At 41.6% G+C, this 25,803-nt stretch overlaps 2 protein-coding genes across 4 annotated transcripts; both read right to left on the bottom strand.

The window, feature by feature from the left end:
* Nucleotides 1-2,705: 2,705 nt before the first annotated feature.
* On the bottom strand, nucleotides 2,706-10,347 carry TEX30 (testis expressed 30). Of its 2 annotated transcripts, XM_055426648.2 has the most exons (6): nucleotides 10,233-10,347; nucleotides 7,174-7,247; nucleotides 6,203-6,433; nucleotides 5,379-5,430; nucleotides 4,680-4,885; nucleotides 2,707-3,908 (listed from the first exon to the last, which is right to left on the bottom strand). In XM_055426648.2, the coding sequence occupies exons 2-6, from the start codon at nucleotides 7,186-7,188 to the stop codon at nucleotides 3,735-3,737; spliced, it is 678 nt and encodes a 225-aa protein (XP_055282623.1). In that variant the 5' UTR covers nucleotides 7,189-7,247; nucleotides 10,233-10,347; the 3' UTR covers nucleotides 2,707-3,734. The 2 variants fall into 2 exon arrangements, with proteins under 2 accessions (XP_055282624.1, XP_055282623.1); XM_055426649.2 differs by lacking the exon at nucleotides 7,174-7,247 and having other exon boundaries at nucleotides 2,706-3,908; nucleotides 10,233-10,342.
* A 1,622-nt stretch (nucleotides 10,348-11,969) lies between these two features.
* Nucleotides 11,970-25,803, bottom strand: POGLUT2 (protein O-glucosyltransferase 2). 2 transcript variants are annotated; one of them, XM_055426654.2, is made up of 10 exons: nucleotides 25,291-25,803; nucleotides 23,272-23,477; nucleotides 20,769-20,974; nucleotides 20,521-20,598; nucleotides 19,992-20,164; nucleotides 19,633-19,870; nucleotides 16,802-17,011; nucleotides 16,036-16,125; nucleotides 14,527-14,634; nucleotides 11,970-12,197 (listed from the first exon to the last, which is right to left on the bottom strand). In XM_055426654.2, exons 1-10 carry the CDS (start codon nucleotides 25,470-25,472, stop codon nucleotides 12,180-12,182), a joined length of 1,509 nt encoding a protein of 502 aa, XP_055282629.2. In that variant the 5' UTR covers nucleotides 25,473-25,803; the 3' UTR covers nucleotides 11,970-12,179. The 2 variants fall into 2 exon arrangements, with proteins under 2 accessions (XP_055282629.2, XP_055282630.2); XM_055426655.2 differs by lacking the exon at nucleotides 25,291-25,803 and adding an exon at nucleotides 25,018-25,235.

The raw sequence follows: 25,803 nt of genomic DNA, 5'->3' as shown, positions 1-25,803 counted from the left end.
GACCCCATGAATCGCAGCACACCAGGCCTCCCTGTCCATCACCAACTCTCAGAGTCCACCCAAACCCATGTCCATTGAGTCAATGATACCATCCAACCATCTCATCCTCTGTCGTCCCCTTCTCCTCCTGCCTTCAATCTTTCCCAGAATCAGGTCTTTTCCAATGAGTTGGTTCTTCACATCAGGTGGCTGAAGTAGTGGAGTTTCAGTTTCAACATCAGTCCTTCCAATGAGTATTCAGGACTGATTTCCTTTAGGATGGACTGGTTGGATCTCCTGGGAGTCCAACGGTCTCTCAAGAGTCTTCTCCAACACCACAGTTCAAAAGCATCAATTCTTCAGCACTCAGCTTTCTTTATAGTCCAATTCTCACATCCATACATGACTACTGGAAAAATCATAGCTTTGACTAGACAGACTTTGTTGGCAAAGTAATGTCTCTGCTTTTTAATATGCTGTCTAGGTTGGTCACATCTTTTCTTCCAAGGAGCAAGTGTCTTTTAATTTCATGGCTGCAGTCACCATCTGCAGTGATTTTGGAGCCCCCAAAATAAAGTCTGTCACTGTTTCCATTGTTTCCCCATCTATTTGCCATGAAGTGATTGGACCAAATGCCATGATCTTAGTTTTCTGAATGTTGAGTTTTAAGCCAACTTTTTCACTCTCCTCTTTCACTTTCATCGAGAGGCTCTTCAGTTCTTCTTCGCTTTCTGCTGTAAGGGTGGTGTCAACTGCGTATCGGAGGTTATTGATAATCTCCCAGCAATCTTGATTCCAGCTTGTGCTTCATCCAGCCTGGCATTTTGCCTGATGTACTCTGCATATAAGCTAAATAAGCAGGGTGACAATATACAGCCTTGACATACTGCTTTCCCTATTTGGAACCAGTCTGTTGTTCCATGTTCGGTTTTAATTGTTGCTTCTTGCCCTGCATGCAGACTTCTCAGGAGGCAGGTCAGGTGATCTGGTATTTCCATCTCTTTAAAAATTTTCCACAGTTTGTTGTGATCCACACAAAGGCTTTGGCGTAGTCAATAAAGCAGATGTTTTTCTGGAACTCTCTTGCTTTTTCAATGATCCAGTGGATGTTGGCAATTTGATCTCTGGTTCCTCTGACTTTTCTAAATCCAGTTTGAGCATCTGGGAAGTTCATGGTTCATGTACTGTTGAAGCCTTGCTTGTAGAATTTTCAGCATTACTTCTTGAGAGAAGATATGTGGCTTCCAAGGAAATACTTGGTTGGGGAAATTCAAGAAAAGCTGTGAAGTGGTAAAGAGAATTTAAGGGCCTTAAAGGATGAGAAGGATTGGTAGCAGACAAAGGCTAACAAAAACAGTTTCAGGAAGAGAAGGCAGAAAAACTTTGCAGTGAATTTAGCTGGTGTACTATGTATAGGTTCAGAGTATGGGGGAAAGAAAATAAGGTTAAAATGTTGGTAGAGCCTATTGTGGAGGGCCTTGAACTAAGGTCTTTAACCTTAACAATCACCTTTGGAGATCCACCAACAGTTTCTGAGTTAAAGGTGTCAAATGGTTTACTGGTACAAGGAGACAATAGTAAAATGAATTAGGCTACTGTAATTATACAGATGTGAATTGATGAGGGCCTGGCTTGTAAACCAGGCAGTGTAAACCAAATGGGTGTAGAATCAGACTTTTATACTGAAAACATAGGATTTGGTTAACTAAAAGGAAAGCAAATGGATTAAGGGGATGGTGTAGAAAAGCTAAGGTGACGAGAAAGGACTTAAAGATAAATCTCAAAGCTGGTTTGTCAAGGACAAAGTTCTCAACCTAGGAATTCCTGACATTTTGGACCAGAACTTCTTTGTAGTGGTTGGTTGTCCTGTGCATGGCAGGATGTTAGTAGAATCCCTTTCTTGTGAGGTGCCAGGAGTACTCCAGCCCAGTCATGACAACCAAAAATGCAGTTACGTGGTCCCCACTCATGGCCTGGTACACGGTTCTCCAATGACAAGCTATTTCATCAATCACGAGTAGTTTCTTATGGGTAACTCAGGGAAAGCGGAGTTGTGCTGTCATGTCTGACTCATTGCAACCCTATGGACCATAGTCCACCAGGCTTCTCTGTCCATGGGATTTCCAGTCAAGAATACTGGAGTGGGTTGCCATTTCCGTCTCCAGGGGATCTTCCCAACCCAGGGATTGAACATGCATCTCCTCCATTGGCAGGTGAATCCTTTACTGCTGAGCTACCTGGGAAGCCCAACTCAGGAAAAACCAACTTTAAATGAACGTCTATCTCATCCTTATATTTGCAGTAGTATCTTTGAATGGTTTTCCATCTTATGCTACAGTGTAGTGTGCAACTTGAATATTATGACTACAAAGCCTCGTTAGTAACATTTCAAATCTATTTCTCCATTGTACTTTTATACTGTAGTCTGCATTCTAGTAAGTTTTCCTTTGTATTTTCCTTTTTATAGTTTCACTCCTGGTTTACAATATTACTTGCCAATTGATTTACATGTAATAGATCATTATTATATTTGTCAGCTCTGGTTAAGTATTTTTTATGTGAATATTTTGATCAGTCTTGTTTTAAAAGTATTATACACTATTTTAAAAATTAAGGAATCATTCAAGAAATTCAGTCAAAAAGTATTATACACTGAGTGACATGGAAATTTTGATTTTGTAATAGTACATTTGATTCTAATATACACATTATATCTAATATACACATTAGACAGTTATCTAGATTTTTGTTCTTTATGCACTATTTAGAAAATTAAAATCCACTGACTTCATCAGGGCAGGACAAACAAGGGACCTGAAACTCTGAAAGCTTCCGAGGCTGCCCTGGCTGTTGGAAGGGCCTAACCAGAGGTCAGCAGGGAACTCAGGGAGTTAATTTCCTACTGTAGAGAAACCACTGCTCACTACAAACTTGTACTATATATCATTAGCCTCATCACATTTTTTGCATTCTTTATAGGAAATACAGAAACTAAGTTTTTCCTAGCTAACTCAGTACCATTCAAGTCTAGTCCAAGTGATACCTGCACTTCTCAAAGCAAGATTAAGAGCCATAACTCTGTCCAGATACAACACAGATGCTAGTGCTACTATTTACTCATTTCCTTCTCTCCTTAACCAGACAGTTTTAGACATCAAGTTCCCCTACTACATTAAACTCCAAATGTTTACTCATTGTTGTAAACCTAATGAAGCTTGGCCTGTAACAGACCTTCAGTAAACATTTATTCAATAAAAGTTGTTACTTTATTCTAAAAACAATGTTCAGAGTCCCCATATTTGAAAATGTATCTTCATCTATCCCTTGAGATTTAATAAAATATTAGGTGACTTAGATGTATACATTCTATAAAACTGACTAAATTTACTAAAGCATTGTTTTTCCTTCATAAAGACGACACTGCTCTGCACAATTAAGAGCATTTTCTGAGTTGCCCAGCAATAAGACAAAAGTTCTGTTGTAACAAAATTCAACATTTAATTTTTTAAAACTTAACTATATTAAAGAAAATAAATTATATTTAGACCACCTTCAATATTTGTACATCATCTTTATACAACTATAACAGTAATTTCAAGAAACATTTTATAAAGAACATTAATTTCACAATTAAAATGTGTTTTAAAAATGGGGGAACATGAAAGAACATTAGTCTGAAATATATCTCATAATGCTGAGTTAACAAATTAACTGTATTTGTATTCAAAATAATATAGCCTTTAACTTATAGACAATTATTTCTTGTCCATTTCAGTGATTTCTTGGATCCAAAACAAAATCTGTGTATTTATTTCTTTGAAAACATCATTTGTTGACCGTCCTTTCACTGCCATGGAATGATTTGCCTTCTCAATCCAGTGGATTTTATGAGGAGCTTGCATTTTCTGTGCCACTTTCTCCAACAAGTTCTAAAAGGAAAAAACAAGATGATACCAGACTAATGCCCTATTGGTGTTTCATAAAGATTTACTCTCTCCTACCCCACCTATACTTCGCATCCATTCACTAAATACTAAAACCGACTACAGATAACTTCTGAGGCAATGGATCGTGCAAGAAGTGACAATACAGATTTCTTACATACAGCAACACCACAGAACAGATCAAGCATTCATTCTTGACAAGTCAAAAAAATTCTTCTAAAAAATATTTTTCCCAAGAAAATTATATATTCTGGGAAAGACACTAAAATTTAGTAATATGTACAAGTTACTTTTCTTCAAGAGTCAATTTTATAACAAATTGGAAGAATCTGCTTAAATGTTGAAATGATAAAACAAATATGATCCCCTGGAGAAGGAAATGGTAACCCACTCCAGTATTCTTGCCTGGAGAATCCCATGGACGGAGAAGCCTTGTAGGCTACAGTCCACGGGGTTGCAAAGAGTCGGACACGACTAAGCGATGGAACGGAACGGAATCCCAAATTCACAAGATTCAGATATTAATCCTTCATTTGCTAAGTAATAGTTAATCCATTTTTCAACTAATTACAAGGGGTTGAATATTGTCAGTATGCTCAGTTTTAGGTTCCCCTCAGTAACAGGGCACCAAAGACACAAAAGGAGCATAGTAAAATCAGCATCTTTTTAAAGAGACTGAATGTTGCAGGTAGCATCTTGTTCCCAAGATGTTTCTTTCATTCTCTTTCATTCACACAAACAGCAAGTCATCATCACCTTTTCACACATTTCATCTGCTGAGCCTGACACAAACAGTACAGGATCTTTTATACGAAAGAGATCTTCATCTCTAAGTTTATGCTGCTGTTTTGGATGGTGCAGTGGATAGGAAATACAAATGAGACCTCGAACAAAATCATCAGCATCATCAGGCTCAATATGACACAGTACAGAAGCAGCTGCTCTTGAGCCCATTGAACGACCTAAAATCGATTAAAATCAAGTTCAGTTTGAAATACAGACATTCACATAAAGTAGCAGTGATGATAATGGCAGATTTAATTTACTATGCATCCATCATATTGCTTATCAATACTTAACAGAAGGTGGCAATTAACAAGCTGCAATACCCAGACTTGTCAAGAGCTAAAAACTGACCCTAAATTAAATCTAAAAAAAAAAGATTATTTATTGAAAGAATACTTAAAGAGGTAAAGACAAACCTTGGGAAGGGATCAGTTCAGAGGATGATTCAGGAATATAATAAAAGGAGACCTCTTTGGGTTATAATACGTATGTATATGGCTTAAATTCGATTTACATATTAAAGTACTTTGATTACCTGGAAGTGACTTACCAAAACAAAACAAAAAATCCTTAACTCTATTCCTGTCATTAATTTTAATTCCTGATTACCTATCCCTGTATTAATATGACTAGATTTTAAAACAAGTATTCACAAGTATTGCAACTTACCTCCAAGGAAAACACCTGCAAGTTTGTATTCTCCTGAGGTCTTTAGGTAATTCTAGAAAAATCAAACAAAAAACCATCAATTCTTCTCCTATGAAATAGTCCACTGGAAAAACCAACGCATATTTCTCATTTTATACACTAAAGTGTATAAAAACTTTTACAAAGACAACCACAAAATTTTAAGGGATTCTACTTGGAAGAGGTAAGCAGTTCTTTGCTCTTCCGGTCATGCCTTCACTATCAAGTCATATATTGGGTGATACACGCAAATATGTGAGAAAAACAAAAACACTGTCGAAAAAATTCAAGTGCTAAAACATTTCTAAAGAAAAAAAATTGGAGGGGAAAAAAAGAGCCAGTTAAAAGCTTCCAACTAAGGCAAAATCTGATAATACAACTAACATCTAATTTAAAGCTCTGAAAAACTTAGCACGCTTGAAGTAATTTGGATTAAAAGAAATTTCAGGTTTCATCCAGGGATTTTAGTTTCCAATATGGAGATCATGCTGTTTGTACACACAGCATATGAAGTGAACAGTCTAGAACTGTATATGGTTAAGTTATATAATTCCAAGAAGAAAATTACATCATAAGTAGATGCCTTGTCAGTATCATGGAGAAACATCTATGATGTGAGCACTCATCCCTATAGAAACTGATGGCAAAAAAAGAGCAATCTGACCACTACCCGGGGTTCATACACTGCTGAGTTTCTAAGAATATTCATTAGGGTTTTTAAAATTAAACCAAATGACTAATAAAATCTGTCAATTTACTGTGCGTTTAAAAAATAGTTTTAAATAAATATAAACAAATTTTCTTACCAAAACTGATTTATATGCCTTAATTCTATGTACAATATTAAGGCCTTTACAGGTAAATCTCAGGCAAAAAAACCCATGAGAGGCAAGGTGGGATGCCAGTGACGTCAGATGAGGGAGATTCATATCTCCTGATGCTCCATGTGTAAGAATGACTCCATATGTTAAGCTCTTGTTAGGTACCAAACAAACAGCATCTAGCAATTTATTTCCAAAAGGTACTTTTAATTTTACCTGGAATTCAAGAGAATAAAGGGATCAAAAATTACTTCCCTGCCTATTCAAATGAATAACTATATAGGTTTGTTCTGCAATACAAATGATTCAAGTCACAGCCTCAAAATAAAAAGCAATATTTATAATAATTTATATTTAAGTACTTATTGTGTTTAAGGTACTATCATAACTGCTCTTTATGTATTAACTCATTTAACCTTTCTAAGAATTCTGTGCTAAATACTGTTACAATTTCCATTTTAGAGATGAGAAAACTGAGGCACAGTACGTTACATCATGTGCCCATGGTTATATATCCACTGCTGCTGCTAAGTCGCTTCAGTCGTGTCCGACTCTGTGTGACCCCATAGATAGCAGCCGACCAGGCTCCGCCGTCCCTGGGATTCTCCAGGCAAGAACACTGGAGTGGGTTGCCATTTCCTTCTCCAATGTATGAAAGTGAAAAGTGAAAGTGAAGTCGCTCAGTCGTGTCCGACTAGTAGCGACCCCATGGACTGCAGCCCACCAAGCTCTTCTGTCCATGCGATTTTCTAGGCAAGAGTACTGGAGTGGCTTGCCATTGCCTTCTCCGATATATCCACTAGCTAAGGCAGTCTGCTCCAAAGTTCTCACTCCTAACCACTAATGCTATACTGTCTCTCACAGTACAAGCTGAAAATAAGAAAATTATTCTGGAGCCATATGACTACAAAAAAAATGAACCCTGAAGATGCAGAATGTATGAAAATATGTATTACCTCTGTATGACTCATTTTCACTGTTGAATAACAAACTTTAAGTGCATTACATCTGAGAAGCAAAGGACATCTCCCTGAAAAGAAGATTCTATTGTGAAAGGTGGGTTGGCAGACATGGATATGATACAAGAACTATGAATGAACCATTTAGTAGCTAAAATAAAGACATTTATAACTACTTTAAGAACTGATATCTTCACATGTACATTATTTATTTTCATTCCTATGGTCATCCAGAATTGGTTATAGGTCCAGGTGTGGGGCTGGCAGATGTTATCTATGATAAAGTCAATGTGATACCATAATATGCATTCTGTAAGAAAACTCGTCTCAAAGTAGGATGCTCTATCTTGGTACATATAAATATGTATTTTTCCTAAGCATTTTTATTCTCAACCAACTATCTTCAGCCTAATTCCACAGCATCTTTCTATTAACACATTTCCTTCGTCTTTACTGGTCCCAACTCTTCCTTCTACCCTGCAATGGAAGCATACATCCACATTCTTTATCCTGAGACTGCAGAAACCTCCCAGTAGACAGAATGTAAATCTCCACACTATTGCCTTTGGGCTTGACTATGTGACTTGCTTTACCCAAAAGAAGATGTTTCAGTGTGCCACTTCTGAGCTGAAGCATGGCAAATTTTCCAGAAGAGCTCTTAAACTTTCACCTTCAGCCCCAAGAAAAGTACACTCCACATATTTTTGCTTTTTCAGCCCGGGTACCACAATGAAAGATACACAGAGCAGATCTGAACTCAAAACTGAAGTCTGGAGTCCAGCCTAATCCAATCAATATCTAAACCACTGAAGAACCATCAAATGGTGTGAGCCACTAAGATTTCAGGGTTGTTACGCAGTATTTTTTCCCGTAGTAAGAGATCTTTTATTGTTCAGGATATGCTAAACATCAGGATCATTAACTTTTTTCCTATTAACATTTACTAATTTATTCACTGAATAACATGTTCAAAATGTACAAAAATATACAGTGAAAAGTCTCTTCCTAATTCCACTTTTGCCTTACCATTCAGATTTCCTCTTCAAAGGCAATCAATATTCTGCTTATCTTTCAGATATTTTATTTACACATATACAAACACACATCTCTTAATAAAACTAGTGATAAATTTTTTTCTGAACCCCCTCCCCAACATATATCTTTGTGATTACTCTTTTTTATACAATGAGCTTATTTCATTGTTTTTTATGACTACAAAATATTCCAAAGGAGGGCTGTACAAAATTTATTTTACCAACCATCTATTAAATGAAAATAGAGACTGCTTTCAATCTTTTGCTAAAGCAATATTGCAATGAGTGGCACTATACTTAACATTATTTTACACGTGTGTAGACATATCTATAAATTCCTGTGTCAAAGGGTGTATTCATTTGCATTTAAGAAATACATTTCACTTTTGAATAGGCAATACATGCACATGGTACACTATTTTAAAAGAATAAAAATGTGTGAAGTTATGTCTCTTCACATTTTTTCCCCCAGCCACAAAGTTCCTTTCCCTTCCCAGAAGCCATCACTGTGACTAATTTATTGTACAGATCCTTCCCTTTACGTGTATGTGTGTGTAGAATTCTCATACAGAGCCTGAAAGTTATTAGACCCGCTGCAAAAAGTTCTGAGATTTAAACTGGAGGAGGATGATGAAGGGCTTCAGCCTTCACTGTCTGTTTTCATAAATGTAGCCTCATAATTATGCCTGGGGTCCCCAGGTTCAAAGATCCCGTTTTATGTTCTCAAGAGAAGAGCCTGCAGTCTCCTGGTGGGAGAGAAGCAGTATCCTATCAGTGTGAAACGGGGAAGGAGAGCTTGCTATCTAATTACTTCTCAGACAGACTTCACCTAAGTGGTCTTTGAGCCGTCCACATCCATCCCCAGCACCATTCCTTTCATTGCCAGCTCCCGAAGTGTCCCGAGAGCCAGTTTCTGCACATTTTGAAGACTTTGTTTCTTATATATATATATAATTGTACGACACTTGCTTTCTGGAGCCCAGTATTTTACTGCTATTGTTTCTTTCCCATTTTCTTCAGCTCTGTGGGTTTGTGTCTTTTTGAAAATCCCTTTACTGTACTTTTAGTGAGATTTCAGGGAGTAAAATTAGATACACGTCCTCAACCCACTCTCTTAACCTAGAATGCTCTACTATTCAACAAGTGGGGTGTTCCTGGTTCTTTTTTCTGGCAAACGCCACTCTCTTGCACGATGGACAGTCTGTCCTTGCCAACACTGCAAACACGTGCTGGACTATAGGGGCAACAGTGAGCCGGCACCAGGATCTAATTCCGACCTGCTCTAGCTAATAAACCTCGGCTTTAGCGGGTCAGAAGGGGCGGCGGGGTTGGAGCCTGGCTCCGCCTCGGTGTCTTTAAAGGTAGCAAAGGCCACCAAGTTCGGAAAGGCTGCGGCGGTTCACCGTCTGGCCCCGCGTGCCCACGCCTGTGCGCGTTTTCAAGAGTGACTTGTGTGACTGCTGTCCTCAGGATGCGACGGAGACCACATCCGAAGCCGGATGATCGGATGCCACCGCCCCTTAACTTTCGGTTGGAAAGAAACGTTCGTGCGTTACCCGCCTCGTCCGGGCGGAACGTCGGAAATCGCGCGGCAAACGCAACGGCAACTGTCAGGCTTCAAGTCCTCCGGGGGCCGCGGGTCCGGGCCGCGTCGGCAGCCACGGAGCCAGGGCAAACTCGAGGCCGCGCTTCCCGAAGGCGCCCGAGGACCGTCCGACTCCGCCCGTCGGGGCCGCGCGGTGGCCGGCGCGCGGCGACCCTCCTCGCTCGGAGGCCGCCGGCGCCCGGCCCGCCCCGCCCGCAGCGTCCCCTCTCGGCGCCTCCCGAGCGGCCGGCCGAAGCCGCAGCGGCCGCGGCCCGCGGGACCCAGCCGACGCCTCACGGAGCCGCCCAGCAGCCCCTGAGGGGCGACGGCCGCGAGCCCGAAACACCCCTGGCGGGACCGCGGAATGCCCTCGGAAGCCGTTCCCAAGCAGCAGCCCCGACCGCCGCCGCCGCCGCCGCCACGGCCGCCGCACTTACCAGGGACGGGAAAGGGCCGGCAGCACCTAACCGCCCTCACTCCCTTCAGGGAGCGAACTACCACACTCGAAGGGACCGCCTCGCCGCGCCCGCCAGCGCGTCCCGCTACGGCGCAGGCGCGCGCAGACCCCGCCCCCGGGCGCGCGGGGCACGCCGGGAGCGAGAGTTCTCCCGCCCCTGCCGCCGGCGCTGCGGCGGTGTCTGCTGCTCAGCCCCAGGGGGCGCTGCCGGGCCGCCGCCCCTCGCCGGCTCTCCCCCGACTTCCTCTCTCAGGATCCTTCGGCGTCCCAGCCATTCCCTTCCAGCCCTGAAACTAAGACCCCGCGCGCCGCGTGATCAGAAAGATTCCATCCATATTGTACCGTATCTGATAGCACTTTGTTCCTTATAACGCGTTTCTCCTCATTGCTGAGTAGTCAGTTTTACGGATAAACCACATTTTGTTTACCCATTCACTGCTGCATGGCTATTTGGATGGTTTCCACTGTTTGACTTGTTATAAGGAACAGTGCCGCCACATTCGGAGAGAGGAGGCAGTGTGATGACAAACAGAGATCTGAAGATGCTGAGCTGCTGGCTGGGAAAATGAAGGGGCTACAAGACAAGAAACGCACCCCTGGGAGCCAGAAAGGCATTCTGCCCTCAGAGCCTCAGGAAGAAACCAGCCCTCCAAATACATCGCCATTGTCCCAGAAACACTGATTCCTGACTCTCAAATCCAGAACCCTAAGATTGAATTTCTCTTGTTTTAAACCACTGAATTTGTGGTATTAAGACTTTGTCACAGCAGCAATAGGAAACTAATACAAAACTATGGACACCAAAACTTCAATTTCAGATACATTTTACATGTCATTATTATTCTTTTCTTTTTTTCATTTAAAAGTTTTAAAATCATCCTTAACTTGCAGGCTGTACAAAAACAAGTGGTGGGCCAGATTCAGCCAAATATTAGCATGATTATTCCATCCATGGATTAAAATAATACATAATTGGATGTATTAGAGTTTTTATAATGGAGGTTCCATAATGTTTCAAAATGAGAATAGCATTAATGTAGTTCATCACGGATTAATGGAACAGAATAAATCACCATAAAACATGAATATATAAATAGATGCCTGAAAAACATTTAATAAAATTTTAATGTGCTTCCTTTTTATAATTGGAAATTTTATATTTTAGTAGTGGTTGTTTATCATTAACCGTAACAAATATTTTGCTTAACAGTGAGAAGTCAGTAGCATCTTTGATCTCTAATCTAAAGTAGCCACTACCAAGCCCACTTTCTCTCTGTAATAACTGGGTTTTTTAATCAACCCATAATTGCCCTGTTTGTTTATTTTTACTTGTTTATTTCACTCTTCTTTCAGAAGAGACAGTGACTGTTCACTGTTGTATCTGTAGAACCTGATACAATGCCTGGCACATATGAGGTGCTTACTAAATACTTGTTAAATAAAATCCATTTGTGATGGATACAGGCAGAGGCCAGATTACAAAAAACCTTGGAAGGTGTATTAATCAGTATTTAGTCTGGCTGTGAGTGACTGATTATCTAACATAATAGTGTAAACAAGTCAGAAGTTTACTGCTTTGTCATGTAAACTGTGTATCTAGGTAGGTGATGGCCTTTGACACGCTTCAGACTGAGTTTAGGACTCAGACACCCATTTTTTTTTTTTACTGCTCCATGGTCCAAACACAGTTAATGATGAGCACAACACAGGCCTCTAAAATAAAAGTGATTTTATTATAAAATTCTAAAAATGTGCTTCCAATGACTGTTGTGAAAATACTGCATATGAAGAAACAGATCTTCATAATCCAGACAATCATAGAGCAGATTTTATACTGTCCATGGAATTAGTATTTAGAAGACATTCTTCTTTTCAGTTAAGAAGAATCTTCAGAGCACCAATATTTGAAGGAAAGGTATTTTGCATATCACAGTTCATCTTTGGTCTGCAATTAAGAAACAAAATATTTAGAGCCATCAAGAAGTTTTCCATGAGTAAGAAGGCTTACATTTAGTCTATTAATTACTTTCCCCTAAAGACGAAAGAGGTTTCCCTGGTGGCTCAGATCTGCCTGCTGATGCAGAAAATGCAGGTTTGATCCCTGGGTGGGGAAGATGCCCTAGATGAGGAAATGGCAACCCACTCCAGTATTCTTGCTTGGAAAATCCCATGGACAGAGGAGCCTGGTGGGCTACAGTCCATAGGGTCACAAAGAGTTGGGCACGATTTAGCGACTGAGCACACAAGCACACAAAGATGAAAGAAGGGATAAACAAAGCCGAGTCATCGCTGGAGGATTTTAGGACTATTTCTTGAAATCATCCAAGGGTAAAGTCTCATTGGTGGGAACCTGAATGTCTAGGGGTCTGTATCATGGTAAAGGCTTGTGTTCTGAATGGTACCAGTGAACGGCCAGAGTAGACTACAGGGATTGGGAAAATCAATAAAGCTATCATTCTAGTCATGAGTTCTTCCAATCAGGGGAATCATTTGGCACTCCTCAAAGTCACTTGAGAGATAAAAATAAGTTAAAAAAAAGAGAAGTGGAGTAAGGCAGCCACCCAGTTTCATTTGGAGTCAACAGACTCATTCTGATACCAAATGAAACTCCATGTGGGAGCACCTTCCAATTTTGGCCATTTCTGTTTTGAAACTGGTTTTCAGTGATTCTGTGGTCTTGCAGCACTGAGAGGGGTTACCACTGATGCTGTACCACTTCTAAAGGCTAGTTAGAGGCAAATCTAAAACAAAACCAAATGAAGCAAAATAAAACTAATTTCAGCAGGTGCTGTTTTCATGGTATAAATACTGCAACCAGGTGTATTCCAAGCTACCAAAGGTTAACTGCCGTGCAGAATTCTGAAATATTTAACCATCAGTGAGCTTGTATGTGACTTGCCTGGTGGCTCAGAGGTAAAGAATCCACCTGCAATGCAGGAGACACAAGAGATGCAGGTTTGAACCCTGGGTTGGGAAGATGCCCTGGAGGAGGGCATGGCAACGCACTTCAGTATTCTTGCCTGGAGAATCCCATGGATTGGACCTGAGCCATAGGGTCACAAAAGAGTTGGACACGACTAAAGCAACTGATCATGCAAGCATGAGCCTGTGTGAGCTGGCTCCATCACACCACCAGAGCTGGCAGTCACCTTATTCTTTTTTAAACCCCCTTGGGAGGCAGAAATGGTTAACTGCAAAATCTGCTTCTCAACTCTAGTTCCAATGAACAATTTTGAGTCTGTCCATTCACAGACATGGTGATGTTGTTTAAAAGAATGTCAAGCCATTATATAATAATTTTTATACAATATACATTCCTTTAGATGAAAAAACTATAATTGAAACAACCCTCCCCTGCCACAATGTCTTTACACACAAACACGCACACAATTTGAAGAAGGTACACTGATTTTTGGTTCTTGTTTTGCTATAATCCAGAGAGATGGTTCTGAGCTAAACTCCTCTCTGGGTTTGGTTTTGATAACTATAACATGAAGGCATTTACTGGGTGACAGCTAAGGTCCTCTTTAGCCTGCCAAGTCCATACGCAAGCCTCCCTTTTATAAATGAAATCAGTGAAAGTGAGAAAGTGAAGTAGCTCAGTCATGTCCGAGTCTTTGTGACCGCATGGACTGTAGCCTACCAGGCTCCTCCATCCATGGAATCTTTCAGGCAAGAGTACGGGAGTGGGTTGCCATTTCCTTCTCCAGGGGATCTTCCCGACCCAGGGATCGAACCTGGGTCTCCCGCATTGCAGGCAGACACTTTACCATCTGAGCCACCAGGGAAGCCCAGTAATGTAGTGGTATTAACAGAGATCACTTTTAAATGAATAATCTGTCAACGTGAATAATCATGGTTATATATTTTTCCATCTCTAAACTAGGATGATAAACTTTGCAGAAACTGTCTCAAAGGGAGATGAGGCAACAGCCTCATGTGATGATGATACATGTGAAAATACTTTGCAAACTGCAAATATCTATTCAAATGCCACATGTTCTGAATTCTCACAGTAAAAAAGGCCTCCCTCCACTTTGCTGGGAGCTCCTATGCCTCTTCGCTTCACTGCATCTTAGCACCTGGTTCTTTTTTTTTCTTTTTTGCCTTTTGTTGATAACTGTGTTTTCTGCCTCTGCTAGAATGAGTTGCTTAGAGGCTCCAGGAGGAATGTGGGTAGTTGCTGCCTGAGTGAATGAGTAAAGGTGAGAATGAGGACTCGGATCGCGGTTAGTTCTTCCTGTGACATTGGCTGGGAGGGCAGTTCCGGTTACCTTCTTCCTGTGGCACGTGCAAGGAAAGAGGTCATCCTCGGTCTCTGGCTCTACCCTCATCATGCCCTCTCGGATCTGGGGCGTACTCACTTGTAAACTGGCATATTCCTGTATAGGCAACAATACGAAAGCATGTTTTATTTAGCACTTAAGATGCTGAAGCAGAAGCTCCAATACTCTGGCCATCTGATGCAAAAAGCTGACTCCTTGCAAAAGACCCTGATGCTGGGAAAGATTGAGGGCAGGAGGAAAAGGGGGTGACAGAGGATGAGATGGTTAGATGGTACCACTGACTCAGTGGACGGGAGTTTGAGCAAACTCTGGGAGACAGTGAAGGACAGGGAAGCCTGGCATGCTGCGTTCACGGGGTCCCAAAGAGTCAGACACGATTCAGTGACTGAACAACCACATAAGGTGCACTTACCAAATTAGATACACTGGAGTTTGCTAGAACTCGATCCATTTAATTCACATGTGTCAAGTTATGAAATGCAAAGCCCTCCTTAAAACCCCACAACAGAGCTTCTGAGAGGTGACTGTCCCCTTTCTAACAGTCCACTCCTAAGTCTACTCTTCATTTATTTGACTTTTATATGGTATTTATTTTCATCTTCTGCCACATAGTGAAAAATGACTGTGTTCCCATCTGCCCTAAATCAGGGCAGCCTATTTCTGCCTGACCCACCACAGCTGGTACAGCCTCAGTCACGTCTTCACTCATCATGGGCTTCCTTGTCCTAAGGTCTGGGCGAGGTGCTTATGCTCTAGTACATGTGAGTTGAATGAATGAACTCTAATAACCAGTGGCCCTTTAGGAATTCAGATTAGCAAATCCTCCCAGTTCTTTCTTTAGTTTACATATCACTCTTTAGGAAAGGTTACAAAGCGGGAGTGGATCAGCAATGACCGACTTTGTTCTATAGCAGAGCCTGAGACACAGGGCTCAGTATCGAGAATTCTGCAACTCTGAGATTAAAACAATCTAACTTAGATCTAGAACTATTTATTAGCAAATTACATGCTTATGACTGCATTTTTTGAAAAAAAGAACCTTTCAAATTGTCAGATAGGCTTTGACTATAATCCCTAAATGGGTAGGTCCATAAAGGCAAATTGCAAGAAATGTTATGGCCCATATGGGGTCAGCACAACAGGTCCAAACATACCTTGCACTGTATAGAAAAAGGAACAGTAACACAGTAGCAGTTTTGTAGAGAACAAATAAGAATCCATGCACAATAACTTTGTAGGCTCAGAGGCCAATTTTCTAACCACATGCCACACAGTTCTAACATTAACACCTGTCCCTTAAGGTTGTAGCATTCTGCATTAGCTATTCTTTAGCATCCTTCATTTTCACTATAATTTAATATTTATCCCTGACTTTCACTTACAGAGGTATATATGTATCTCCTTAATGAAAATACTTTTAGAAATTATTAAGTGAAATATTACTTGCTACTAACATGAACAATTACAAATATTTCTATTTTCTTAGAAAATACTGACCTGGAAAAGTTTAAAATAATAACAGAATATGTCATCGCCCATGAGATTATTTCTTGCAAATTCTTGTCCTGTTTTAGCTATCTTCTTTGCCTATGGGAGCAAGAATAATATCCTTTAATGAAACATATTTTTCCCCATGCAGACATGCTAAGTGACCTTCCAAGTACATTTTGGTGGGAAAATAGTGGCTACAGTATCTTTGAAGTCTTGTGTGTAAAGGGAACATTTAATAGAGGACGTGTGTTCAAATCAAAGTGAGATTTTTAAGACTTGATGGTTTAAGAAGTCACATAGGGCCGTCTAGAATGGGCCTCTTTGGGACAGAAAAGGGAGACAAAATGAAGTAGCAATGACTTTGCAAAGTCAATGCAAGATGAAGCTTAATGCACTGCCTTAATAACTTTTAGCAGACAGTTTGAAGCGACTCTCATGCAATCCTTCATTTTAATCCGTGGCACAGTTAGTTTTTCCCCTGCCAGGCTGACCATCTTTACCTTCATGTTGCTAGTGGAGGTGAGGCAGTGCTTGGAACTCAGATCTAACTGAATGAGACGGCCAAGGTTTAGGTTTTCGTGTCATGTGCAGGGTGGGCAGTTAATCTAAGCCACTGTGCCTGTCTTTACCCTGAAGGGATCTGTGTTATGCATGGGGAGGTGGCTTCCCATTTACAGGAAAGGGTCTCCATGTAAGCATCTTGAATGCTTTCCAGGCACAAGACATGGAAGTGACCCCGTGATACCTGGGGGTACAAAGAGGCTGACCTTACCTCTTCATCGTGATCTTTTGCCCACTGAAGTTTTTCTAGGAGATCACTCAGGTTGCTTTTAACTGGAATGTAGTGTTTCCAGGGCTGCAGTTCGTTATAAAAGTGTTCATAGTAGATGGAGTCTTGCTTCAGCACCACACTGTCACCCACCAGCAGATACGGCAGGCGGTAGGCTGCCACGGTGCCATCAACGTTGATCTGATATTTATGCTGCGAACAGCAGGACAGCAGAAGAACCTCCATTAAACTCCCTTTTCCCCACTCTTCTTTATTCTCCTTCTCTTTCTACACATCAAACCTCACCATCCTCAGATACAAACTGGCTAGATTTTGTCCTTGGCCCCTGCCACTTAGTAATGCTATTAATTATTTACATGTATACCTAACACACTGACCTAGATGTAGGGCCTATTTTGATGTTCCTCCAAATTTCAAGAAGGGGCCCCAAGTCTAATGCTGGAGCAGCCAATAAAATTATAAAACTGTTGTCCAAAGCCTATAAGCTAAGGAAATTAGATTTATTATGACTACTTCCCAGGTGGCAGTAGTGGTAAAGAATCCAGCTGCTAATGCAGGAGATGTAAGAGATGTGGATTCGATCCCTGGGTTGGGGAGATCTCCTGGAGGAGGAAATGGTAACCCGCTCCAGTATCCTTGCCTGGAGAATCCCCATAGACAGAGGAACCTGGTGGGCTACAGTCCACAGGGTCACAAAGAGTTGGACACGATTGAAGCGACTTAGCATACATGTGACTGCTTTATCCATGGCAAGATACTACCTACTGATGGCACATTTTAAGCTGTATTAACCATACCTTTGAAACATCAGGTGGCCACACCCAGGTCTTAAAGAAATTAACAAGCTCTGGGGCAAGAACATCTATGAATCAAAATATTTTGAGCATGGCAGAGGTCAATAAATATTTATCTGTTTATTTAACTGAGTCTTAGTTGAGGCACATGTGATTTTCACGCAGGCTGTCTAGTTGGGACACACGGGCTTAGTTGCTCCACAGCATATGGGATCCCAGATCAGGGATGGAAACTGCATCCTCTACGTTGCAAGGCAGACTCTAACCACTGAACTACCAGGGATGTCCCAGTCAGTAGTTTTAAGCTGTAACAAGTTCAACAGGTACAACAGAAAGAAAGCAAAGGTCTGATAGGACACTCTCGGAGGAGGAGTGGCTGGTATCAGCTGTCTTTGGTCATAACCATTTCTTTCCAAAATTTCTGTGATGTGCATATGGAAGAAAAACGGATTATTCAGCTTACGGCCATCTTTGCTCTGTGCATTAAGTCGCTTCAGTCGTGGCTGACTCTTTGCGACCCCATGGAATGTAGCCCACCAGGCTCCTCTGTCCATGGGGATTCTCCAGGCAAGGATACTGGAGTGGGTTGCCATTTCCTTCTCCAGGGGATCTTCCCGAACCAGGGATTGAACCTGCGTCTCTTATGTCTCCTGCATTGGCAGGTGGGTTCTTTACCACTAGCGCCACCTGGGAATCCCTTAGGTCTTCTTACCACCAGGTACTCCATCAAAAGAAAATCAGGCCGTTAACAGCACAGACAGAGCTCACCAATCACTGACCTTCCCACCTGCAGGAGATGGCTGACTACCCTTCACCACATGCGGCGTCCAAACCCCTCGGGGGTCTAGAGATCAGGGTGGTATACCTCACTGCTTGAGAAGGGGGAGTTGTCAGAAAAAGGATCAACCCTCGGAAAACAGGAACATTAGCATGCATGCCCACATTCTAGACGCAGAGAGAGTATAGAATCCCCAGAGTTTTTGAGCAGAACAGCTGGATGGATTCCAAGTCATTTCCCTACCAGAAGGGAAGAGACACTTGCTTCATATTCCTTCTTTAGTCTATTGTGATTCTATGGCTCAGGGGAGAAATATTTCTAAAATCACATGTATTTTTTAAGAAAAAAAGGGATTTGGAGTGAAAATATGCTTCTCTTGAAGGTCAGTTGAAGGAAAAATTACACAAATCCCAAGCTCCCTTGGTGCATATTTCATGTCAGGTCTAGATACTGAGTCAGGGCTTCTCTGGTGGCTTAGACGGTGAAGAATCTGCCTGCACTGGGAGACCCATATTTGATCCCTGGGTCAGGAAGATCTCCTGAAGAAGGGAATGGCAACCCATTCCAGTATTCTTGCCTGGAGAATCCCAAGGACAGTGGAGCCTGGCAGGCTACGGTCCATATCACAGAGAGTTGGACAGGACTGAGCGACTAACACTTTCACTTTTCTAGGTACTGAGTACAATCCAGGTTGCCTGCTGGGGGCTGGTTAATCCCTGGTGCCCCATGCCTGGATGGCCCTAAAATTTTGTGCTCACCTCTCATCTTCTGCTGGAGAAGGAAACGGCAACCCACTGCAGTATTCTTGCCTGGAGAATTCCATAAGCAGAGGAGCCTGCTGGGCTCCAGTCCATGGGGTTGCAAAGAGTCGGACACAACTGAGCGACGACTATCACTCACTCACACACTCATCTCCTGTAATTTACCTTGATTTCCCACCCCCCAGAAGCAGGTGGGACTTCCTGCCTAGTGGTAGTGGTAAAGAACCTAGTGGTAAAGAGCCTGCCTGCCAATGCAGGAGGCTAAAAGACTTGGCTTCGATCCCTGGGTCGGGAAGATTCCCTGGAGAAGGAAATGGCAACCCACCCCAGTATTCTTGCCTGGAGAATCCTCATGGACAGAGGAGCCTCGTGGGTTACAGTCCACAGGGTCACGAAGAGTCTGACACGACGGAAGTGACCTAGCATGCAAATGCAGATATTTGGAAAATCACAAAGCATTGGCTCTGGATGATGTCATACCTTGAAGAAATCGAAAAATGAAATGTGTTTCACGATGGGACCATACAGGCTTTCGTCGTGTTTAAAGAAGAAGAAGTTGGTGAAAGCAGCGTCTATGAGCTCCGGGTGCTTCCTGCTCAGCTTAACCAGCTCGAGTCTCTCTTTCCGGCTGTCTCGCCCTCTCCAGACAGCGGTGGAGTTTTTGCTTTCCCAGGGAGGACCCGTGTTGGCCTGCACAGACATCATATCCAGACTGACTCTGGAAGACAGACAGTGCAACAGATGTTTCCCCCAAACCATCGCCTCGCAAGGGGTGCTGGGAAAAAACTCATCAAGGAAAAAAAACCAAGGCTCTGGGTCGTCTGCGACCTGTCTCTCACCGGCCCATGGTTTCCAGGACTGAGTCTGTCAAGTCGTAGGTGGGCATCACAATATCCTTGGAGTCCGTGGAGCCACACCAGGAAAAGATTGGATGGATGTGGGGACTGGATTTCTTTTTTTCCAAAGGCCAGTCTCCCAAATTAACAAAAAACTCCACATCAGGCATCTTCACCTAGGACAAGGAAGCCAAAGTGTTAAAATGATGGTATCGATTTTCCTATCAGCCATTTCACTATCACTGTCCAAACTCCGCCGTTGTTATTCTTGTTCAGTCACTCAGTCACGTCTGACTCTTTCCGACCCCATGGACTGCAGCCTGCCAGGCTCCTCTGTCCATGGAATTTCCCAAGCAAGAATACTGGAGTGGGTTGCCATTTCCTTCTCCAGGGGATCTTCCCGACCCAGAGATCAAACCCAGGTCTCCTGCACTGGCAGGCAGATTCTTTACCACTGTGCTAGTTGGGAAGACTATGATGTAAAACCTGGATTTAAATCATTCATTATACACAAGAGAAAAGAAATACTTACTTTTCTAGTCAAAGAAAGTAGTATGGCATCCATGAAAATTCTAAAACCCACATGTTCACCGTGAGTCTTGATATAAACCTGGAAGACAATTCCATGTTTATTCTGTTAGTCTAAAAGTACACTTTGACTTCACTGAGATCAAGCTTATCACAATGATGGGCAGAATGATTTTTAATAAAACTATGTAGCTAGTTGTAGCCACATGGCCAAAACAAAAATAAATCACTAAGACAAACAAGCAACTGCACCTTGTTATCCTTCAAGGTATAATGACACAAGCTCTGTCTTTGTCCAAATCTTTTTGGGATTTCCGTTGCAATCTTTTCCGGGTCAACAGTAGGGAAATGCACCAGATCTCTGTGAATCTGAGCAAAGGTTTCTGGGCAGTTCATCTCCCGCAGCCAGACTGCACTGTCTTCCAAGGGACAGTCACAGTTCTCATGGTAAACCGGCCCTGATTACACACACAGAGCAAAGGGTACAGTCACAGTCTCACTCAGCATGTGAAATGTGTAACAGATATTTGTAAAATGACTTCAGATCCTGCCTAGTTGGATGGGGAGGGCAATTTGATGGAAAACCTATTTTACAAAAAGAAACCTTTCTATTACACTGGGGTATTGCAAGTACATCTGTTCTGACCGCTCTTTATGGTTAGGTCTTAAGATCTTTTCACAGTAAAGTCCACTCGGCATGGCTTCAAAAGAAAGCTAGTGGTACTACATTTTGCTCTAAGTGGCTTCCATAATCCGTCCATTACTTTTTTTTCCCCGCATGACATGTGGGGTCTTAGTTCCCCAACCAGGGATGGAACCCATGTAAGTCTTAACCACTGGCCTGCCAGGGAGTCCCCATAGTCCATTCTTCTCTTTTTAATTAATTCTCATTGGAGTATAGTTGCTTTACAATGTTGTGTTAGTTTCTGTTGTATCGCAAAGCATTACTCTTTAGGTTTTATGTACTTAAGAATAACCAAACATTGGTAAAAGGATATCAGAGGCATATCCCTGTTTTAATGAAAGACAAAAGTGATAAGAAATTAATATTTCAATGGTCTGTTATACAAACCAGTTCTTAAAATGTTTAACATACTTTTCTCAATGGGTAAATCATCCTAAGGATCAATACAAGTGGGAATTCCCTAAAGGTCCAGTGGTTAGGACTCTGAGCTTCTGATGCTGGGGCCTAGGTTCGATCCCTGGTGGGGAAACTAAGACACTGCAAGCCTTGAGGTGAGGCCAAAAAATAAAAAAAAGCCAAAAAAACCAATACAAGTAAATAAAGCACTCATATTAAAAAGCAGAGACATTACTTTGCCAACCAAGGTCTGTCTAGTCAAGGTTATGGTTTTTCCAGTGGTCATGTATGGATGTGAGAGTTGGACTATGAAGAAAGCTGAGCGCTGAAGAATTGATGCTTTTGAACTGTGGTGCTGGAGAAGACTCTTGAGAGTCCCTTGGACTGCAAGGAGATCCAACCAGTCCATTCTAAAGGAGATCAATCCTGGGTGTTCATTGGAGGGACTGATGCTAAAGCTGAAACTCCAATACTTTGGCCACCTCATGCAAAGAGTTGACTCACTGGAAAAGACCCTGATGCTGGGAGGGATTGGGGGCAGGAGGAGAAGGGAAGACAGAGGATGAGATGGCTGGATGGCATCACCGACTCGATGGACATGAGTTTGAGTAAACTCTGGGAGTTGGTGATCGACAGGGAGGCCTGGCGTGCTGTGATTCATGGGGTCGCAAACAGTCGGACACGACTGAGCGACTGAACTGAACTGAACTATGTTTAGTAGTTTTTTAAAGAAAATATAAAGAAGCAGAGTAATCCTCAAAACACCCATATCACTAATACTATAACGAATTAATTAATGTATATAGAAATAATACTAACATAATATAAAATCTGAATTGAGATTTCACTGTCATTTATTTCTATAATTCTCAGATTCTCACCTGACCCAGGCAGTAGGAGACAATGGGACATCTTTTTAAGGTTTAGCAGGTTATATGGTACCATATGGTCAAACCTAGACACTTTCTAGAAAAACGTTTGCCTTTCTTGAAGCAGTGGGTCAAGAAAGATTTGCGTATGTATACTCTTTGCTTCTGTAATATTTTAGGATATATGTCTGCTGAGATGGAATGATATGGCTTTAGGTGAGAAAGCTATACTCTTATCCTATATAAGAAAACATCAGAGAATTTCTCTGGAAAAACAGCATTGAAACAAAACCAAAAAACTACAGTCAGTCACCTTTCACTGTCTCTATCAAGCCCTTTCTTCTTGAAGTGATTGACCAAATTTCAGTGACACTCATCAGTTACTTAAGTCATATGTCCCTAACTAAGAAAGTGCCATCTGTGACCATATATATATATATAGCTTGATTGTTCTTGCTAAAATGTTGCATCTTTTGGAAGCAAATTCTCTAGTAATATTAATACTATTACTATAACTTAATACTATTAAGTTAATATTAAAGAACATATTAAGTTCTTTCCTCTTTGGTGAATTATAATTTCCATTCAAATCTTGCATTTCTTTCTTCTACCAGGATTCTCAACTTAGCTTTCAACTTCAGTCCATAGGGTCACTAAGAGTCTGACCTGATTTAGCAACTGAAAAACAAGAACAAAATTTTTTTTATTCCAGTGAAAAAATATCTGGATAATCTGCTTTTATTGATTGAATGACAGGTAATATTGTATTCAAACACTGTTGTTTTGAAATTATGTTCCAAATTACCTTTTAGAATATATGGAGATTTGGCCACATGTTGACCTTGGAATTTGACATCTATCTTCAGGTTTTTGTAGCTGGCGTACATTCTGTATCTTACTATGTAGGACCCATCTTTTCGGTCTAAAACCTGGACCCCGACTCTAGTGAACTGCTCATCTGGGGCTGAGATTTTAATCTGGAACACTTTTTCACCTGGAGAAGATGTGAATCTGTGATGGGAAGAACAGTGAAACATAAAGATTATTTTAAGAAACAAACGTACAAAGACTATGGTCTCCAGTCTGTGAACCTGACTATTCTCTATATCGTCCCCCTAATAAGTGCTTGTTTCTTTTTCCTTATGCTTTCAGCACCAAAATGAATAGGATGGATCAGAAACAAAAAAAAAGAAGAGGATGACAATGGTCAAAATAAAACTGTTTCACTAGAAAAGTACAAGGAGATATTTTAAGACTATTAATCTCTGTAAACATAGAACATCCTTATGCATTTCATATATAAAAATAGTCCTATTAACCTACTATTTATTTCATGCCGATCACATCTGGAAATATGTGATCAAATGATGCCTCTAAAGTTAACGGTTTTCTGAAACATGGCTCTCAATGATTCTTTAAAAAAAATCACTATTATAAATCGTACTCAACTATGGAAAAAGCTAATAGTTAGCATATTATCTAAGTGATGTGATATAAAATGTTTTTGTTTTTTTTTTTGAGGGCATGCTCTCGGTGTTAAGATTAAGTTGGTACTTAGTTTCCCAACCATACTATTTATAACCAAGTGACAAAATTTATAAGCTTCCTTTTCTTTGGAAAACCTATTCCCAAGATTTTTTTTGCCAACAAGATACACACAGACAACTTCAATATAAAGACAATCATGTCAGAGGTATGTGAATTCTACAAATAAGTTTCAAGTACAAGTGTAATGGACTTCCCTGGTGGCTCAGATGGTAAAGTGTCTGTCTACAATGCGGGAGACCCGGGTTTGATCCCTGGGTTGGGAAGATCTGCTCTCCTGGAGAAGGAAATAGCAACCCACTCCAGTACTATTGCCTGGAAAATCCCATGGACAGAGGAGCCTGGTAGACAGGCTCAGTTCACGGGGTTGAAAAGAGTCGGACAGGACTGAGTGACTTCACTTACAAGTGTAATAGTTGAATGCAGTGGGATGAAATAAAGCTGTAACAGACACCCAGCAGACTCATATTTCGATACTTTCTGCCTCAACCACGAGGTTATGAATAGAGTTTTATTTTTCATTTTGAGTTTCAAAACACACTTAGGTGCAGAGGTCTACCTGAAAACACAGCAGCACCAGAAAAAGGTGAAACCAATTAGTTTCTAACAACTGAGTTCAAATTCCTTATAACAGTTTATGCAAAAATTATTAGAAAAGAGTTCCTTGGGCTAGGTTTTCATTTGTTATCTATTTTATTTATATTGGCATTGGGGTTGAATCTATCTATGTCAATCCCAATCTATTCAGTGCTCTGTGGTGACCTAAATGGGAAGGAAATCCAAAAAAGAGGGGATATAAGTATATGTATAGCTGATTCACTTTGCTGTACTAGCAGAAACACACAACTTCCTAAAGCAACTATACTCCAATAAAAACTAATAAAAAAGAATGTATAGATCTAACTGAACTTTGTTGTACAGCAGAAATGAACACACTGTAAATCAACTATACTTCCATAAAATAAATAAATAATAAATTAATTTAAATAGAAAAAAATTAGAATACCTGAAGCAAAGTACAGGGGTTTGCTTGTTCGGCATTCACGTAGGACTCCCCTTCAAAAGGGCGAGGAGAAGAGCTAATTCGAAATGATTTCTAAAGCTACAGAGAAAAATTGAGTAGGAGGGGGGATAAACTTCCGAGAATGTGAATAGCCCCCAAGTGTCCTGGATTTTAAACTGCTGTGGAGAAACGAGTTCTGGGAGGACAGAACGCGAGGACAGAAGCAGAAAGTTTGAACTGCCTTCCGAAACCGTCATGGAGCCATTGCGGACTTACTTCTTGCCAGATGTGTCCACCGCCTGAATGTAGAAATAGCGCGCGGGAAGGACCACGGCTGCCTTGAGTCCGGGACCCCATACTTCGCTCTTCTCGGGGCTCAGTTGCCTCTCTCCGCCGCTCTCGGCCAGTGCTGGAACGGTCCCCAGAAAGAAGCAGTAAAGCAGCAAAATGCTAAACATTTACAAGCTGGACTCAAAATGATCCACGGATAAATGAAGTGAAAGAGGTGGACGCAGCCAGCCGTGGCTCGGGCGGGGGCGCGTCGGCCGATCGCAACAGCAGGCGAGGTTCCCGGAGGGGGCCTCTGGCTGTGCTGTTCGCGCGCGGGGGACTCCTCCAGAAGGTCACAACCGGGGTGCAGGCTTGTCCAGCTGAAGGATGCCAGCAGTTCTGCTGAAACGGACAAGAAGCACGCCGCTCCTCTTCCTGGGGACAATGACAAACCGGCGTTGCTTCTGTAACTGTAGCATCATTGGGGGTGAGCCCGTCTCAGGTTCCAGCCCAAGGTGC

The sequence above is a fragment of the Moschus berezovskii genome, chromosome 13, assembly GCF_049115385.1.
Source record: "Moschus berezovskii isolate FMDL1 chromosome 13, NW_MosBer_1.0, whole genome shotgun sequence".
In the NCBI taxonomy this organism is placed as follows: Eukaryota; Metazoa; Chordata; class Mammalia; order Artiodactyla; family Moschidae; genus Moschus; species Moschus berezovskii.
Note: the sequence above shows the minus strand (reverse complement) of the source record. Positions and strands in the feature narration are given on the sequence as shown.